The sequence below is a fragment of the Triplophysa rosa genome, linkage group LG5, assembly GCF_024868665.1.
Source record: "Triplophysa rosa linkage group LG5, Trosa_1v2, whole genome shotgun sequence".
Taxonomy (NCBI): domain Eukaryota; kingdom Metazoa; phylum Chordata; class Actinopteri; order Cypriniformes; family Nemacheilidae; genus Triplophysa; species Triplophysa rosa.
The window spans coordinates 23,802,431-23,823,127 of record NC_079894.1 but is presented as its reverse complement, the minus strand read 5'-3'; the positions used below and the strand labels follow the sequence as shown (position 1 = coordinate 23,823,127).

At 42.6% G+C, this 20,697-nt stretch overlaps 1 protein-coding gene across 1 annotated transcript; it reads right to left on the bottom strand.

The window, feature by feature from the left end:
• Positions 1–172: 172 nt before the first annotated feature.
• Positions 173–20,397, bottom strand: cuzd1.1 (CUB and zona pellucida-like domains 1, tandem duplicate 1). Its single transcript, XM_057332912.1, is given in 4 exon segments — positions 173–419; positions 522–597; positions 714–933; positions 13,025–20,397. A coding segment is annotated over 1 exon segment (5,205 nt). The 5' UTR covers positions 18,720–20,397; the 3' UTR covers positions 173–419; positions 522–597; positions 714–933; positions 13,025–13,514.
• Positions 20,398–20,697: the final 300 nt, after the last annotated feature.

The following is a 20,697-nucleotide window of genomic DNA, read 5'->3' as shown; positions in this document are numbered from 1 at the left end:
TCTATAGAATATTTTGGTGCAGTCATAATATTGTATATTTTATCAGGACATATTTTCCCTGACAACTCCTAGCAAATATGCCGTGTTAAAACATTCAGTTGTACACATCAACTAAGAGGTGGAATAGCATTGTAAAAGCATCTAAATTAAAATACATACTATATGAGTTTCTTCACAGTCTTCAACATGAAGTGGCAACAACTGCAGTGGTATTTTTTTGCCACACTTCATGCAGTTTGCCTGTGGCATCTTTGAGAACTCCACTGAATCATATGGCAGTGGTTCAGTAGACAATTCCTCCTGTAATGGAACTACATACAGGACATTCTTCCCATTATTAGAAGCTGATTTCAGGAGACGAGTGGAATATCCTTCAGTGTCTGTGGGAATAACTGACAGTTTACGCTGCCCACCTCCACCTTTTTTAAAATCAGAGAAAGGACGTTAACTTTATATAATTTTTGTAGCAAAATCATATTAAGGCATACAACTACAGTTTGGATCAATAATGGAACCAATACCTGTCGATTTATAGAACATCCAACCTCCTTCTAGATTTTTTCATTTTGGAAATTCATCCTCAAGCTGAGAAACAATCTAAAAACAATAAACAAACGTTTTTTTAAGTCTACAACATGCTAGAGTTTGCTTTTTGAATAAGAATAAGAAAAACAACACATAACTAGTCACAAAACAGTTTTGTATGTTATTACCTCACTGTGTTTGAAGTTGTCTGGAAGACTGAGAAGTCTTTTACCCAGGCCTGCATGTGCAAACTCTAGGTCTGCTGTGCCTTTTGGAGTGACCAGTGTTTGTTTAGGCAGGACATACATCTGAAAATCAGTCGTTTTCACACTGGTTGTAGGTGTTGAAATGAAATGCCTTTTCCCCTTAGGCTGATCATTTTGAGACCTGAACATACCAGGGAATTGCCTAATGTTACCACACAACAAAGAAGAGAACACAATTTAAGACTTATGAAAGACAAAATTCAAATAACAAAAATCGTATTATTCAATTTCTCAGTGACATGTTACTGTATCTTTCACTACAATTAGGATAACAACAATTTAAAATCAGGGATTTGATTACCTTCTTAGTGCCTGCCTCACCCTAGTCTGGGAATCAGAAGGGGGAGGAATCGAGGGAGAAGGGGCACTGACTCTTGCCCTAACTGCTTGCCTTATTGTTGTGCTGTTCTCTGTGTCACCTGCTCTTGATGAACATGGAGCCAGATCCCTGGCTAACACTTCTACAAGAGCTCTCGCAGCCGATTCCACCTCCGATGACAATGCCTATGAAGAGCTCATTTTATTATCACAATGCCCCGGTTTCACAGACAAGGCTTAAGGCTAGTAGCAGACTAAAATTAATAGAAAACAATGCAAATAATACCAAGTTGTATAATTAAAAGTACAATAAGACGTTTTTGATCCTTATTGCATTTAACATAATGTAATGCAAACTTGCGGTTGTTGTGTTAGTGGCATCGATTCACATTTCGCGTCTTTTGCACGCGAAAGTTAGTTATTTTAAATGTAGACACGCAGCAGGCGCGCGTAAGCATCGAGATGGAAATAGTTCAACTACTCGGAGTGCCGCGTGCGCACCGCGGGTCATTTGAAGAGAGAAAGCGGTCCGGTGTAGATTTTTCTATAGAATGCAAAAACCGAAAATTATCTGGTACATAAAACCAATATAGTGGCTAGCTGGCAGCAGGCCAGATCAGTCGCCAGGCCCGTGTCAGGTGTAGATACCATGTTGCATGCTCGTGTCGTGTAGATTCCATGTTAACGTCACATCTGCATGCTCGAGATGCACAAGGCACTTATCCAGCTAACAACTTCCTCGCTTTAAAACATTTCAAGACTTATTATATTACAATGGGATAAAAACGTGTCATGTACGTCCTGATCAAATAAAATGATCCCTGTTGTATGTAATAATAAATTAACTTTACTACATACTCGACGACTGTTGTCTTCAGATGCCATGTTGAATGACCTGATTAACAGTACAAGCACAGCGTTGAACTTCTTGAGTCTGTTCAGTAAGGAGCGTTTTGATTGGTGGACCAAAAGCTCAACGCGATTGGCTGAACAGGCCATCCTTAAAAAAAAAGTTACTCTTGAATCTCAGCGTGCCAGGACAGTCTCAAAAATACCACACACAAATTGAAAGCAATCCACACACGTGTGACGTTTGGAAATGCAGATTCACCAATCCATAAATACATGTAACAACATTCACAAATGTTTACTGGAAAGTAATTCAAGAACATGATATATACATATTTGTGAAAACATTCTGAATTTATTTCTGCGAGATATATTTGTGTGAGCATTTGGGGGAAATGTTTGTGAATTTATGAATTGTGTTTTGAATTTACGAATCTGATTTTGTGAATGTGAATTGTGCTGTGAATTTATGAATTGTTTTGAATTTATGAATCTGATTTTGTGAATGTGAATTGTGCTGTGAATTTATGAATTGTGTTTTGAATTTATGAATCTGATTTTGTGAATGTGAAATTGTGCTGTGAATTTATGAATTGTGTTTTGAATTTATGAATCTGATTTTGTGAATGTGAAATTGTGCTGTGAATTTATGAATTGTGTTTTGTAAATGTATTATTATTGAGGCTGATCTGTCTCCATAAGAAAGAGCTTTTCACAAACGAGCTCTGTTCCCCTGCAAAACGCACTTTTTCATTCTGCTCTCAGGCCGTTTAACACAGAATGCTGTTTTCAGTGCAAACTCATATTTCTGACTCCCCTGACTGCTCAGAAAGAGCTTTTCACAAACGAGCTCTGTTCCCCTGCAAAACGCACTTTTTCATTCTGCTCTCAGGCCGTTTAACACAGAATGCTGTTTTCAGTGCAAAACTCATATTTCTGACTCTCACAGCACTATGAAAGAGCTTTTCACAAACTTACTATGAAAAATTCTTACTAGAAAAATATATGTCATAGATCTATAATCAATACGATCTTCGTGATGGCCCACCAAGATGATTAAAAAGCCAGATTTGTTATGTTTTAAGTCATATGTAAAATTTTGTTAATCCAACTTTATCAAATGTAAAATGGAAGTCGTTTGTTTAGTAAACAGGCTTTCTGCTGATTGAGACATCCGATTTTAATTTAAATAAGCATTTTCAAAATGTATGTTTTAACCAAAGCTTTTATGTCGGACTGACACTGAATTTGAAGGTGAAACCCAGAGGGACTTTGAAGGTGTGCTGAACCAGACAGAAGATCACCGCGATCACTGGTCTCAAATGTTACAAGAGTTTCCAGGATAAACAAACGGGAGACTTCCGGCCAAAACGACAGTGTTGGCAGATACGGATATGACCCAGCACCCGAAATAATAACAAAACACTTTAACACAGCATCCATTATTCGCAAACGGTGGATTAGACCTTGAAAAATTATTTATGAGCCCATCAAATCACAGAGATGGTGATTCGCACGGGATTAAGATCACAGACAACCTCTGCAATTATTACAAATGACTAGAGGTCCCCAGGTAATACTAATCCCTTGAGAATAGGGCTATCAGGGCATATCAAACGATCTCTAACAAAGCAATAGTGACGCATAGTACAAATATGTTTTACTCACATAAGATTGCTGCGCCATTTCTATCGGATCCAATATTGACATTACAGCACTACTTTTTAATTTTAGTCTCTCCGCAAATCCATCGTTGATCTGTGGCATGTTCACAAAGGAATCCGCGGTAATCTTTTACACACGTGAGCTGGAACATCTTTAAAAATAAACTTCAACCACACATTACTAATGTCGGAATCCAAAGGAAGGTTAAGCAGCGACTGTGTTCTTTCACAACCAGGCACTGACTGTGCAATATTTAGCAATCTTTAACTGCATGTTTATTGCTTGCTCGCTCTATCTCGTTCCGCGCAATTTGTGTTACTTCAGTACTGTCATGCGCGAACCAGTGGGTGGGGCTAGAGAAGTTGTCGATGATATTTTTCTGTGGAGGCGGTGTTCAACCTATCTATAGACATTCCAGGACGTGGTGTTCGCTGGGCCTGGTGTCAATAACAATTGTAATTTCAGTAACAAGGGGCGTTTTCAGTTCTGACACATACAGGATGTTCGCTTGAATACGAATTCCCTCTTGTATAACAGAAGCTCGGGTTAAAATTGAGGTCTTAATTCTTTTCCCCTTTAATGTGAAAAGTTTATGGGGTAGAAAAGGCTTCTGATTCTAAATTTGATAATGTGGGTTAAGTGAATTGCCTGAAAAAATATTTAATATAATGCAGAGCATTTTTGTATTACATTACAAAACATTTTTCTTTAAAGTTGTTACAAGCGAGGCAATCCAAGGACAATAAAAATGTGATTCTCACCTCACCAGGGGCCTCATGTATCAACACTTTGTATTCACAAAATCTTTGCATACACCAGCTTTCATGGTCGGATGTACTAACATGAAATTAACGTGAGAATGTGCGTTCCATGCCAACTTCATGTCTGGCGTATGTTAATTTTTCATGTTTTTTGTTGAAACCATGAAAATGTCCAAATTGGGCCCAATTAGCCATTTTCCCTCCCCGGTGTCATGTGATTCTTTAGTGTTACAATGTCTCATGTGTGAATGGGCAGCAGGTGTGTTACATTTGGTGTTATTGCTCTTGCTCTCTCATACTGGTCACTGGAAGTTCAACATGAACTTGGTCTTGGCTATAAGAAGATTGCCAAGACCCTGAAACTGAGCTGCAGCACGGTGGCCAAGACCAGCGGTTTATCAGGACAGGTTGGGACTAGTACAGTCTTTCTCATTATGCTGATGCACAATTAGTACAGAGTTCTTAAAGCAGTTTATAATTATGGCTTTCCACAAACAAACATTACTTATTCCCCTCCTTAATGTGTTAGCTATTGGAAACCAGCCACTAATTGCAATACTTCCCTAATACTCAATCCACACAGGTGTCACTGGGTGTTTGCATCTCTTGCTGTTGATGCCTAATACAATTTTTATCTGTCAAAACGAGCCAAGGTTACTGCTGTGCTCTACAGTCTTACAGAAGATAAAAAAACATTTGGTGATGTTTACATGAATGTACAATTAATATGCTATTTTTCCAGAAAAAAGGTAAACAAAAAATATTTTAATTTTGAGGGCGATTATGGAGCTCAAGGACGTTCAAGGATGTTTCCTCTCTAAGCATCTTGTCCAATTACATATGTTTCTAACATCCGCATACTTTTTATTATTTCTTGTCCGCTGTTTTTTTCTAAAAATTATACTAAATGTGCATTTCATTAAATTATTTTTAAAAGATCACACAGGATGGGGTTGTGGGGTTGCTGCATGCCACAAACATGCATACATCAAAATATGTGCTAAAATATATGCTGATGCACCAAATGTTATCTTTAAAGGGGTCATATGGCGGGAATACGTGTTTTTCTGTGTCTTTGGTGTGTTATAAGTTGCCCATGTATGTATTAGACACAATTGCAAAAATTAAAGTGTCGGAACAAAAGATGCATTCTATCTAAAAGCGAATGATCACCCAGACCTGCTTGAAATGCCTCGAGTAACCACACCCCCACGAATCTACGACATTTTGTGGTATGACTTGACTAAGACCACCCAAATCTATATGCAAAATAAGGTGGGCATACTTGTAAATCTCATTGTATCGTTGCCGCCGCAGCCATGTCGTGGAGACGGTGTTTGTTTCGTTGCGAAAAGAAAGCCTCTTTGTTTGCCCTTCCAAAAGATGAGACAACTAAAAAGGAATGGTTACATTTTATTTACAATACTGTTCCAGAACAGTACAATCCGAATATTCAAGTGTGTGCAGCGCATTCAGAACCTGGGAGAGATCAAGGCCAGCTTTTGTTAGAAAGTGGGGCAATTCCAACCATTACAACTTCGCGCTTCAGATTCTCAGCCTGTAAGTATATTTTCATTGTAAAAGACTTTGTTACGGACTAACGCGAGTTGAGTTTGTCATGTGTTTGTAGCGCATGTTGTTTCTTTGTGTGATCTGCAAATGCAGACACGCGCAACATGAAAAAAGACAACACAAGTCCTAATAATCAGTAATTATGTTCCAACTAGAGGCAACAAATGTCGTGTTTATAATGGGGTTTATTGTCTTTGTTGAGTAGCGACGAGACATGGCGTGACACCAGTTGATCATTATCGGCAAATCTTCATAACGTCGTATATAAAAGGTAAAACAGTTAGCTATAGTTTTTAACTATTTAACATAATATATATTTTTAAAAACGTTACCAATCCTTTTACATCCTGCTCAAGTCGCACTGGCAAAGTTGATATATCGGCTTGATCATCTTCATTTTACGGATCAGATTCGGGCTCGAATTGATGAGGAAAGTACCGATGACATTTTATCACCTGTTAGTACAATTGCTTGGGAACATGATGTTCTGAATATGGTAAGAGGTGTTACATTTCTGTCACACGCTTTAATATTCAACCAATCCCTACGCATTGGTTAACTGGCCAATCATAGCACACCTCGCTTTTCAGAGCGATCAGCTTTGTAAAAAATCTGCGCGTTTCAGAGAGGCGGGGCAAAGAGGTACAAACATGCATGAAAAATACAGCGTTTTTTAACCTTAAATAGTGTATACACATTGCATTACATCTAAAACATACGATAATATTCGTTTTAGCATTGTCATATAACTCCTTTAATAAAATGAGGGCGCAGGCACAAAAAGAGGAAAAATTACATCACAACATAACAAGAGGTGAGCCACTGGATCTTAATTAACCGATTAACTGATTTGTATTTTAGTATGTGCATTACTGCTGCTTTGATAATAATTATCATGACTTCTGCAATTCCTAGAACCCATGGCAGCAGCAGCGACTCTCCCATATCAAAAGTTGTCAAGTGCTCCATTAGTGTCCAAATTTAATAAATTGGTTGCATGAAACACGCTCATAGCACATCTCTTCTTAGGCAAAAGGGGGAGAGCTGTTACAAAAGAATGTGAAAGGGTAAACATAGAACTGACTGTTATCACCTATTACATCACTAATGGCTAATGTTTCAGATGTGTGTGTACCTCTGAGTGCAGATGAGGAAACGTTCGCAATTCAGTCGGTGCAGTTGGAACTGGAGGCTGTGGAGAAGCAGATCCAGGATTTACTAGAGAAGCAGGCAAGGCTACAAGAATGTAAAATGGCGCTGGAAACATCCCGGGCTGATGCTCGCAAATCCGCGGAAAGTTTTCGACGCAATTGTAATACTCCTACCACTTCTACACTTGTGTGTTTCTCTGCACAGAGCCCGCGCTTCGAGAACACGACCAGCCCAAGTGTACTCCTGCACCGGCACACCCATGGCAAAAGGCGCAATCTAGGACCGGATCAATGACCTCTCCCCCACTGCCACCAATGCTGTGGCCATCGGAGGCTCAATCGTCTGGAACGTTCGTGTTTCCTCCATTAAAGGTAAGGTGCGCACTAACTGTTTTCCTGGCACTCGTGTTCTTGATGTCTAAAGGGCGATGCTAAACGTTGGAGCTGTCGTGCTGCACGCGGGACGCAGCAGTCGGAGATCCTGCAGAGGGACTTCAGGAGTCTGATCGAGACGATAAGAGCACGCATCGCCCATGGCGAGAATCATCCTAGCCACTTCCTACCTACCGATGTGGGAATGAAAGTTTCAGTAGACTATTTGCACTTAATCAGTGGTGTATTGAACAGAAGCTGCTCTTTGTTAATAATTGGGATCTTTTCTGGGAGTGACCTACGCTTTTCCGGCCTGACGGCCTGCACTCCAGAAGCATCGGAGTGGATCTTCTGTCTGACAAAATGTCAAAGTCGCTATGCACTATTTGATTAGTAAGTCAAAACTATAACCATAGTCTGTGTTCCTCCCACTCAATTGTTAAAAATGTTACTGCATCCAAATGCATAGAAGTATGTCTGTCCCCCGAATAATAAAACTAAATAATAATTTCGGTAAATCAGAAAAAAAATCTGATTGTGATCAGACCAAGCAAAAGCTTTACTGCTGGGATTGTTTACTGTATGGTTCAGAAATTGGCTCCTGGGCAAAAGATGGATTTTCTGATTTAGAAGTTTTAACTAAGTCAGCCCATCGCCATCAGAACTCGACATGTCACCTGAGAGCTACAATTAGAGTTAAAACATTTGGGGATACTAGGATAGAGCTCCAGCTGGATGAGCAACAACACCGGGAAGTCATCACACATAATGACAAAGTAAGGAAAAAATATTGATATTTTGAAACGCCTCATTAATTGCGTGGCGTTCTTAGGCAGGCATGAGCTGCCGTTCCGCGGACATAATGAAGGTGCTGACTCAGCAAACAAGTGGACTTCTCTAGAGTTGCTGGATTTAGTGGCTGAATACGACAGCAAACTACGCATGCATCTCGCCACATCAACGGTGTTCAGTGGCACATCATTGAAGTTTCAAAACATTGCTATTATCATAACGGAGTTATGATAATAGCATTAAGGAGGTGAGGAAAGCACCTTTTGTGGCTGTCATGTTGGATGAAACAACAGACATTAGCAACATAGCCCAAATGTCATATGAGCTTCGCTATGTCACTGAAGATGGAGTAAAGGAGCATTTTTTCAAGTTCGAAAATGTGACAGAAGACGGACGAGCAGAGGCTATAGCTGCACGACTACTGGAGTTTTTGCGCGATTGTAGTTGTGTTGACAAAGTGGTCACGCAGTGCTACTATGGAGCGGTGGTTATGGCATCTGGCTTGACTGGAGTGCAAGCTAAAGTGAAGGAAGTCATTCCACAGGCCCTCTTTGTTCACTGCTATGCCCATGTGTAACGGGGTATTTAGACCTGCCTGGTAGGGGAATTAGTTAGGGCTGCCCTGGTGGACTGAGTAACGTAAGGATCTTAGTCCCCGCCCTTAGTGCTTTTAGTATCTTTACACGCTTATGCATGTACGTTGTCTCCTACCTTATTGATACATATCACCTCAGACCGGCAAGGACAGGCTTCAGTTAGAGTAATGTCACGAAATGGCTTCCTGAAGTAAAGGTGTATGTGAGACACAGTTTTACACATCCCTCCCTTCCCGAGTCTAATAAGATAGGTGAGACGCCCCTACGCCCTGACAGCCCTCAACAATAAGGTTTCACTGCAGCAAGTAACCAAAAATGAAAAATGTATTTTCTTCTTATTTTTCTCTGAAACAAAGATTACTTTCAGTTGGGCACTGAAATAATATAATGAAAACAGAAAAAGTTGCAGTATGTGTGATTCTTTTACACCCACTATAACACAACCACTTTCCAACAAAACGGACGAAATACTCTTACTCACCAGGACAAACAAAGATTTTTCCAACTCCGCTGCGCTGTGTTTCACAGAAACATGGCTCAATGACACCATACCGGACAGCGCGTTACATCTGCCGGGTTTTCAGCTGTTCAGAGCCGATCGCATTGCCGAGTCAACAGGGAAGACACGTGGTGGTGGATTATGTTTTTATATAAACGAAGGTTGGTGCAGAGATATAACAACACTGAAGAAGATGTGCTTTTCGTACTTAGAAGCGTTCTCTATCAACTGCAAACCTTTTTATTCGCCACGCGAGTTTTCCTCGTTTATTCTCGTGAATGTTTACATACCTCCACATGCTTGTGCGAGCGCGGCGCTGCAACAGCTGGCGGATTACATCACTGACACGGAGCAGCAACACCCGGATTCTCTTATTATTATTATTGGGGACTTTAACAGAGCAAACCTCTCCCGTGAGCTGCCAAAATACAGGCAGCATATCACATGCCCCACCAGAGACAGCAACATTCTGGATCACTGTTACACCACAATACGGGATGCATACCACTCTGTTCCCAGAGCAGCTCTGGGTCTCTCTGATCATTGCCTGGTTCATCTTCTTCCGACCTACAGACAGAAGCTTAAATCTGCCAAGCCTGTAGCAAGAACAGCAAAGAGATGGAGCAGCGAAACAGAGCGGGCCTTACAAGCCTGTTTCGACTGCACGGATTGGAGTGTCTTTGAAGCTGCAGCCACTGATCTGGATGAGTTAACTGACACAGTGACATCCTACATCAGCTTCTGTGAGGACATGTGTATTCCCACCAGGACTCGCTTAACATACAACAATGACAAACCATGGTTTACAATGAAACTGAGACAGCTTCGTCAGGCCAAAGAAGATGCTTACAGAAGTGGGGACAAAGTCTTGTATAATCAGGCCAAAAACACACTGACAAAGGAGATAAGAGCAGCTAAGAGAAGCTACTCTGAAAAGCTGAAGAACCAGTTTTCAGCCAACGACCCTGCATCAGTGTGGAAAGGCCTGAAAGACATTACCAACTACAAGCCATCATCCCCTCAGTCTATGGGTAATCAACGACTGGCTGACGACCTGAACGACTTCTATTGTCGTTTTGAAATGCAGAGTCTCACCCTTCACACCCGCCCTGACCCTATCTCTGCTATACCATTAACACCTCCTCTTGACATTCAACCTGCACTTAAGATCTGCGAAGAGGATGTTTGCCAGCTTTTCCGCAAACAAAAGATCAGAAAAGCACCAGGCCCAGACAATGTCTCACCCTCCTGCCTGAAAGTCTGTGCGGAGCAGCTGTCGCCCATCTTCACTAATATTTTTAACAGATCTTTGGAGCAGTGTGAAGTCCCTTCATGCTTCAAACGCTCCACCATCATCCCTGTACAGAAGAAACCCAAAATATCTGGACTTAATGACTACAGGCCTGTTGCTTTAACATCTGTGGTCATGAAGTCATTTGAGAGACTTGTACTGGCCCACCTGAAGGACATCACCAGACCACTTCTTGATCCCCTCCAGTTTGCTTACCGAGCAAACAGGTCTGTGGACGATGCAGTAAACATGGGACTGCATTACATCCTACAACACCTAGACAGACCAGGGACTTACGTCAGGATCCTGTTTGTAGACTTCAGCTCGGCCTTCAACACCATAATCCCAGACCTCCTCCTGCCCAAGTTTACCCAGCTCTCTGTGCCAACCTCTACCTGTCAGTGGATTATTAACTTCCTGTCGAACAGGCAGCAGCTAGTGAGGTTGGGAAAATTTAAATCCAGCACATGTACCATCAGCACCGGAGCTCCTCAAGGATGTGTTCTTTCTCCACTGCTATATTCACTCTACACAAACGAATGCACCTCTACAGACCCTTCTGTCAAACTCCTGAAGTTTGCAGATGACACCACAGTCATTGGCCTTATTCAAGACGGTGATGAATCTGCCTACAGAAAGGAGGTTGCTCAGCTGGCTGCCTGGTGTAGTCAAAACAACCTAGAGCTGAATGCATTCAAGACAGTGGAGATGATAGTGGATTTCAGAAGGAACCCTCCATCACTTCCTCCCCTCACCATCCTGGACAGCACTGTGGATACTGTGGAGTCATTCAGGTTCCTGGGCTCCACCATCTCTCAGGACCTGAAGTGGGAGTCCCACATAGACTCCATTGTAAAGAAGGCCCAGCAGAGGTTATACTTCCTCCGTCAATTGAGGAAGTTCAACCTACCACAGGAGCTACTGACCCAGTTCTACTCAGTGGTCATCGAATCTGTTCTGTGCACTTCAATTACTGTTTGGTATGGCTCGGCCACCAAATCAGACCTACGAAGACTACAACGGACAGTTCGTAGTGCTGAGAAAATTATTGGTGCTCCTCTGCCCACACTTCAGGACCTGTACGATTCCAGAGTGAAAAACAGGGCAAGAAAAATCATCATTGACTCCACACACCCAGCACACAAACTCTTTGATCTGCTGCCCTCTGGCCGGCGCTTTAGAGCACCAAACACCAGGACTTCCAGACACAGAAGCAGCTTCTTCCCCCAGGCAATCTCCCTCCTAAACAGATAACTGCTCCTTAAGAGCAATATTCCACTTCCACTACTCCTATAGTGTGCACTATAGTGCCTTATTATATCTACATCTTATGTATACATGTATATAACACTACCTCTACTTACTAAATTATCCATTTGCACAAGTGTACATACAATCTGTTAATATGTTTATTCTACTATATACTACCCGGTACAATGTCTCTTATATGTTATTATCCCCCATTTTCTGTAAAATAGTCTTTATTTTATATATGCACAATTTAGAATCTTTTAGACTGTAAATCGTATTATATTGTATTGTCATTGTGTTAAATGTCTGTACTAGAAGCTTCCAACACCAAAGAAAATTCCTTGTGTGTGCAAGCACACTTGGCAATAAAGCTCTTCTGATTCTGATTCTGATTCTGATGTAACAGTAGGAATTATTTTTCTTTTAAAGTTACAAATCCCAATAGCACTTCAAAAAGGGAAACACTTAAAACTCCTCATGAATTCCACTTAGAATGAGACCTCACTGTTCAATCTGTTAATTTAAACCAAATCACGTTTGAAAGAAACAACAACAATGGCATACACAATGAAATTTCACATTTGAACGACAAATCACTCGCAGATCACTTTATGTTCTGTCGTTCAGCAAAACTCAATTTAGTGTCCATCGAATCACAATATTGACAGAGTAAATTGGTAACACCAGTCTGTGGAACGATGAGTGGAAATGCGTTGTCTCGACGTAGCGTGCGTTGAAATTCACTTTAGTAGTGTAGTTGACTCACTCAACCCCAACGATATGTCCGGGAAGTTGGGTATATCAAACAATGAACCAAACAGATTAATCAAACTGAGATGAATCAAACTGAGATGTCGTTAGAGTGGCAGGGCAACCAAAAATAATCTGGAAATCCTTATCTTCCAAAAACAAATCTCTCTGCGTTAATTGCAGCATACAGCAGTCTCTGTCTCACGTGCAAAGACACGAGTTGAACACGGGAAAAAATGTGTGATTAGTCTGTTTCAATAATGCTGTTTCACCATCAAAACGTAATGAGCGCAATACTCAGGCAAAAAGTGATCGGATCTCTTCAAACGTCACAATTCACACGAAAAAAACATATAATGCACTCACACTCGTTGTAGCCGTAATAAAGTTACTGCGTCACTCCAGCAGCTGATGCGGCCCACGAAGCAAAAACGACACAAAACAAAATCCTCAACTGCGAAATGCGGGTCACAGTTCGCAAAAACACTAGGTGATGTCGTCTTTTATTCGACTAGAGCTCTGATACAGTACTATTAAAGCAACTTTATCAACCGAACTTCTCGAGCACGACACGACACTCACTTCTGTTTGCGACACTCTCCTGCACCGCTCTCTTCTTCGCCTCCTCTCGCAACACACGCAAAACCAGTCCATCTGTCAAAATAAAAGTCTCCCGAAAATAATCACAATAATATATACGCGTTACATTCCCCCCTGCTAAACCCTGCCACTCCATCGACATCCCCAGCAGGTCTATCTCTGAAACATAAACAAACAACATGTTAGAAAGACATCACGTTTTAAATTCGTAACTCCCTATACCAAGAAATTACTGCTACAAGTGACTTTTAGACACTTATTTTAGAATGTAGTCATCCCTGTATTTAACAGGTAGGGTACCCTTGTTTTGCCTCAAAGAACGTCTAGGTTCAGAAACAATTTCACCTTCAACTTCTGAAACATCTGCATCATCTGATTTCTCTTGTACACCCAACACCAATTCTGACACTTCATCCTGACCCCCATTACTGTCAGGCTGTTCTTCACCTGACTCCCCTTGATTCACCCTTGTGTGCGTATGCACATAAGTGGAGTGTTGTGCAGTTTCTGGAAAGCAGACAATGTCTGACATGTCCGTGTCTGACCCTGACTTGTCTCTTATTCTGTGTCGGTGTGTACGCGGTGTCCTACGAGTAGTGAACAAACAGTGCCGAAGCTGATCTCGGTGTACTACCTTTGTGGGACCCCCTTTTTCTGGTTTGATAGTAAACACAGGTATGTCTAAGTGATTTTGCTTTATCACTATGTATGGTGTGTCTTCCCATTTATCCTGAATTTTGTTTCTACCCCTGTGTTTGTGATTACGCAGTAGCATCCGATCTCCAGGCCTCACAAGAGCTCCGAACGACTTGCGGTCGTATATTCTTTTTCTCCTTCTGGAAGCCTCTTGAGATGCTGCATTGGCAACCTCCACAGCAGTCTTTAATCTTGCATGATGACCTCTCACCCAATCGTCTAGGTTATCCACCTCATCCTCTTCTAGATCCTTTTCCCCGAGCACGTCGATTGGTAAACGCGCATCCCTTCCGAACAGTAGATAGAATGGGGAATACCCGGTGGATGAATGGACATAGCTGTTGTAAGCCATTACCAGCTCTGGAAGGTGGGTTTTCCAATCTCTCTTTTTCTCTGGTGGCAAGGTCCTTAACAAATCGTGCATAGTACGATTAAATCGCTCACATTGAGAGTTTCCCTGTGGATGGTAGGGGCTTGTAAGGCTTTTTCCTATACCATAGATTTTACAAAGTTCCTTGATCACATTGGCCTCAAAACACCTGCCCTGATCAGAATGCAAGCGAGCTGGACAACCGTAATATGCAAACCAGTGTTTAAGCAGAGCTTTTGCTGTTGTGTTTGCAGTCTGGTTTTTGGTAGGAACAGCAACTGTAAATCTGGTAAACATGTCGGTAAGGACAAGCACATTTTCGTACCCTCCAGAAGATTGCTCAAGTTGCGTATAATCCATGGCGAGAACCTCCAATGGGCCGGAGACATTACTACATGTCATAGGAGCTCGAAGTCTGGGAAAAACATCTTTGGCCAGCAAACATCTTTTGCACTGTTTTATCCAGCATGGAACATCCGCAGACATAGTGGGCCAGTAGTAGCTTCGTCTCATTTGATTCAATGTACTCCTCTCTCCAAAGTGGCCCCCATGCTCATGATGGCCCTCATACAATTCACGCTGTAGAGGCTCAGGGACAACCACTTGCCAGATCTCCTCCCCATCCCTAGGATCAAGAATTCTTCTGAAAAGCACTCCCTGTCGCAGCTTAAGACGGTCAAAGTCCTTGGCAAGCTTCTTCAGTTTCGATTCCATACGATTTTGATCCACTCTGCTTGGTCTCTTGTTATCGGAAACTGCTTTATAAATGGGAAAAATTAAAGGGTCAGTCCTCTGCTGCTTTCCAATTTCACTCCAGCTATAACCACTTATTTCCCCTCTTATCGATGCTTGTACTACAGCTTTATCAACAGGTTCCGCTTGGTCAATCCTCTTGGTTGGCCAGAAACATGCTCTTACTTCATCAGGTCTTAGCTGGATGAAATCCTTTTCATCATCAACTTTCTCTGGCTCCTCTCTGGAGGGGATTCTCGATAATGCATCTGCATTCGTATTGAGTCGGCCAGGTTTGTAGCATACTTCAAAGTTGTACTCTGCCAGCTGTGCGGCCCAGCATTGTTCAACCGCTCCGAGGTTGGCTGAGTCGAGGTAACGGAGCGGGTTATGGTCAGTAACGACAGTGAATTTTGAATACATAAGGTATTCTCGGAATTTCTCTGTGACTGCCCACTTCAACGCAAGCAGTTCCAGCTTGAATGCACTGTAGTTTTTGTCATTTTTCTCGGTTCTCCTCAGGCCTCTGCTTGCGTATGCCATCACACGCTCAATCCCTCCTTGCTTTTGGCTGAGAACGGCCCCCAATCCATGATGGCTTCCATCCGTGGCAAGGGTGAAGGGCATACTGAAGTCAGGGTATGCAAGAACGGGGGGTGACATCAAGCTCTTCTTCAACTCATCTAATGCCCTCTGGCATTCTTGGCTCCAGGTGAAAGCTACAGATATTCTGTTTTTCTTCCCCCCACCTACCAACGCATGTAGGGGCTTAGCCATCTGGGCAAAACTTGGGACAAATTTTCGGTAGTAGCTCATAAATCCAAGCACCTGCCTAACCTCACTTACACTTTTGGGGACTGGCCACGTTTCCAGGGCTTTGACTTTCTCACCATCCACTTTTATGCCTTCGGCAAAGATTTGATGTCCAAAAAACTTTACTTCAGCCCGTAGGAGAAAGCATTTACTTGGCTTTAGCTTCAAGCCATATTGTCTCAGACGATTGAAGACAAGCTCTAACCTCTCACAGTGGCTTTCAAAGTCTCTAGAGAAGATAAAGACGTCATCCAGATAAACCAGAAGGACGTAAAAGGCCAAGTCACCTAGCACCACACCCATAAGGCGCTGAAAGGTGGCCGGAGCGTTGCACAACCCGAATGGCATCCTGGTCCATTCAAACAGGCCAAATGGGGTGGTGACAGCCGTCTTCTCTCGATCTCTATCACTCACGGCTAAATGAAAGTACCCAGCAGTCAGGTCTAGAGTTGAAAACAATTTGGCATTACCCAACGCATCTAAGGCCTCATCCACCCGTGGAAGTGGGTATGCGTCCTTACACGTCACCTGGTTCAGCTTTCTGTAATCGCAGCAGAAACGCACACTGCCATCCTTCTTCATAACAATAACTGCAGATGATGCCCAGGGGCTACTGCTCTCCTAGAGAATTCCCTGTGACACTAAACCCTGGACATGTCTCTTGACTTCTTGAAATATCTGTGGTGGTATTCGACGATGAAGCTGCTTTATTGGGGGTGCTTCACCTGTAGGGACATTGTGCACCACAGCCGTGGTGTAACCGTAATCCTGGTCATCCTTGGAGAAAACATCTCTGTGCTTGGATAACAACTCAACCAGCCTTTCACTTTGTGCTGGGGTGAGTCCTTCAGAATTCACTTCAACAGACACTGCTAGCTCTGCTAGCAAGGTTTTATCAGCTTGGACCCTGTCTCGTGCCAACTCCTTGATATGAAGTACACCATCATCTTCCTCAAATTCGAGCACATCTTTTGAGATCACCTCCTTTGGTTTATACACAGAAGCAACTCTGGATCGAGGAGCAAGTCTAACAGCCTTTTCACTCAGGTTCACCATACGCACAGGAACCTTACCATCTTCTGCTTTAGCAAGAACGTGAGCCACCATGAGTCCTTTTGGCAAATTTGTTCCAACTGCTGGCTCTACTAGCACATAACTCTTCAGCCTATGGGACACTCCACAGCGACCTTCCAGCACCTTCTCACAATGGGGAGGAATAATGACAGCCTGTCTTCCAGCAATCTTGACATACCCAATCCTTCCATCAGGCCCCAGATGTCCTGCTTCTTTCTCCACTCTAGCAAGCACCCTCCTGACCTGGCCTTCATCTCGTCGATTATACTTATCAACCTTCTCTATTCCTTCCGCTGCTATGAACAAGGACTGAACTTCATTGAGTACATTCATCCCTATGGTCCCAGACACACCTTTCATTTCCTTCACATCATGGCTTGTGTCAGTCAGGACGAATATGCACTTGCCAGGAAGTACTTTTCCCAGACATTCAACATCAGCCTGCAAGCATCCCAAGACGGGAATGTCTAATCCATTGGCCGCTGTCAGCTTGACCCAGCAAGCAGAGGATAACTTCAGCTTTTGTTCCCCGAAGTGTTCCCTGAAGTGTGATTCAGATATTGTAGACACTTCTGACCCTGTATCCAGAAGGCACTTGGTCTTGACACCAGCGATTTTCACCTCAATGATCAGACAATCCCCAAAAGCACTGTCCTTCAGTTTTACAGCGGTCCCATCAGCAAACCACTCCGCTGTGTGACATCGAACCAATGAGGGCCCAGGTCTTTTCTGTACCGCTCCTCCCGAGTCATTCTCCAAAACTTCGGCTGCACCCAATATATGCTGTAGTGGAACTGGTTCCCTCTTTAACTTGCCACCTTGTGAGCAGTAGCGACTTGTGTGTCCGGGTTCACCACATGAATAGCAGATATAACGGCCGTCACTGTCTTTTAAAGGTTGTTTCTTTGGATGGCTTGGCTGTGGCTTATTTTTCCCTGCCCCATGAACAGCTTGATATAGTTCCTCCTGACGAGCAGCTATTTTCTGGATCGCTTCATGTAGTTTCTCTAGCGACAGGGCAGAATGAGCATCTTGTGCTGCGGCTGCATTCACCACCCCCCTGGCACGCGTACTCAACCTTATATTACTAGGAGCCTGCGTTTCCTCCTCCTCCGACCAGGTAATTGCCGCTTGCAACAACTGCACAAAAGTCAAAGCTGGCTCAGTTTTAAGTCTGCGCTTCATCTCTCGTCGCAAAAAGTCATCTTTTAAGCCTAACACCAACTGCTCCTTTACAACATTTTCAACATCTGCCACTCGATTAGGTTCCCGCCGCTGAACACGATTCAGCCGTTCTCGAAGGTAATATGCATAGGACCGTATTGTTTCCCCTGCATCCTGAACGCGATCGTAGAAATCTTTAAGCCTTGTACCAATGGGTACTTTATCTCCGTAGGTGTCAAGGAGAACACTGAAAATGTTGTCAACTGTCTCTTCCTTTCCATCCATCAAGAACTTCACTGTGGCTTTAGCCTCATCTTTCAGATGCTGTTTCACCAGCTCAACCCGGTCCTCAGTGGGTACTCTCATGACCTGAAATGCAGACTTCATTGACGTCACCCATTCTTCGATACTCAACTCTCCTGGTTTTGACGCACAACCACTGAATTCAGGGAGTTTTCGGTCTCGCGGGATATAAATGGCAGCTGGGGCCGTTTGTGCAGAGGCCTGGCTCTCAATTACAACCTTTGCTAGGGATAGGGCTTCTCTTTGCTCTGCTCTAGCTTGATCGAGTGCACCTGCTTGCTCGGCAAACCGCCTTTGCATCTCTGCCATCTATTGTCTTAGTTCCTCGAGTTCAGACATCTTTTTGCTTGACAAACTACGTGTGGGCCTGGAGACGTGTGACTAGTTAAATGTGCCTAAGTCGATCCTGTTCGTGACGCCACTTTGTAACGGGGTATTTAGACCCGCCTGGTAGGGGAATTACTTAGGGCTGCCCTGGTGGACTGAGTAACGTAAGGATCTTAGTCCCCGCCCTTAGTGCTTTTAGTCTCTTTACACGCTTATGCATGTACGTTGTCTCCTACCTTATTGATACATATCACCTCAGACCGGCAAGGACAGGCTTCAGTTAGAGTAATGTCACGAAATGGCTTCCTGAAGTAAAGGTGTATGTGAGACACAGTTTTAAACATCCCTCCCTTCCCGAGTCTAATAAGATAGGTGAGACGCCCCTAAGCCCTGACAGCCCTCAACAATAAGGTTTCACTGCAGCAAGTAACCAAAAATGAAACAAATTTATTTTCTTCTTATTTTTCTCTGAAACAAAGATTACTTTTAGTTGGGCACTGAAATAAAATAATGAAAACAGAAAAAGTTGCAGTATGTGTGATTCTTTTACACCCACTATAACACAACCACTTTCCATATAACAGTAGGAATAATTTTTCTTTTAAAGTTACAAATCCCAGTAGCACTTCAAAAAGGGAAACACTTAAAACTCCTCATGAATTCCACTAAGAATGAGACCTCACTGTTCAATCTGTTAATTTAAACAAAATCAAGTTTGAAAGAAACAACAACAATGGCATACACAATGAAATTTCACATTTGAACGACAAATTCACTTTAGTAGTGTAGTTGACTCACTCAACCCCAACGATATGTCCGGGAAGTTGGGTATATCAAACAATGAACCAAACAGATTAATCAAACTGAGATGAATCAAACTGAGATGTCGTTAGAGTGGCAGGGCAACCAAAAATAATCTGGAAATCCTTATCTTCCAAAAACAAATCTCTCTGCGTTAATTGCAGCATACAGCAGTCTCTGTCTCACGTGCAAAGACACGAGTTGAACACGGGAAAAAATGCGTGATTAGTCTGTTTCAATAACGCTGTTTCACCATCAAAACGTAATGAGCGCAATACTCAGGCAAAAAGTGATCGGATCTCTTCAAACGTCACAATTCACACGAAAAAAACATATTATGCACTCACACTCGTTGTAGCCGTAATAAAGTTACTGCGTCACTCCAGCAGCTGATGCGGCCCACGAAGCAAAAACGACACAAAACAAAATCCTCAACTGCGAAATGCGGGTCACAGTTCGCAAAAACACTAGGTGATGTCGTCTTTTATTCGACTAGAGCTCTGATACAGTACTATTAAAGCAACTTTATCAACCGAACTTCTCGAGCACGACACGACACTCACTTCTGTTTGCGACACTCTCCTGCACCGCTCTCTTCTTCGCCTCCTCTCGCAACACGCAAAACCAGTCCATCTGTCAAAATAAAATTCTCCCGAAAATAACCACAATAATATATACCCGTTACACAAGTTTTAAATCTTGTAATGGCACAAGGAGCCTCCAAGATAAGACAGTGCAAGATATTATTTTCACACCTCTCTGGCTTCCTTTTTTAGCTGCTCCGTAAAACGCACCAAGCTGTTGGATGATATTTGCCAGCGTAGGCTTTCACAAGCAGCTCCTACTCATGGTGCTTTAATTCTCGTTTGGTGTGCACTGTGCCACAGAAAACCAGAGAAATGAAAGAGGTAATAATAATAAGTATGTATGATGATTTTATGTAAAAAACCGCTGTAAATCACAAAAAAATTAATCAGCTGGGCTTTCACCGGCAGGCTCACGATACATTTTCTATTTAACTATTTATTTATTAAAAGTAAGATTAAATAGGAGGTTTAAAATAATATAAAAAAGCTGTGTAACTTTCCTAGCTGTTTGAATACATTCTAGACCACCACACAGAGTTTGATGAGGACGCTGTCCATTGCGCTGATGGATA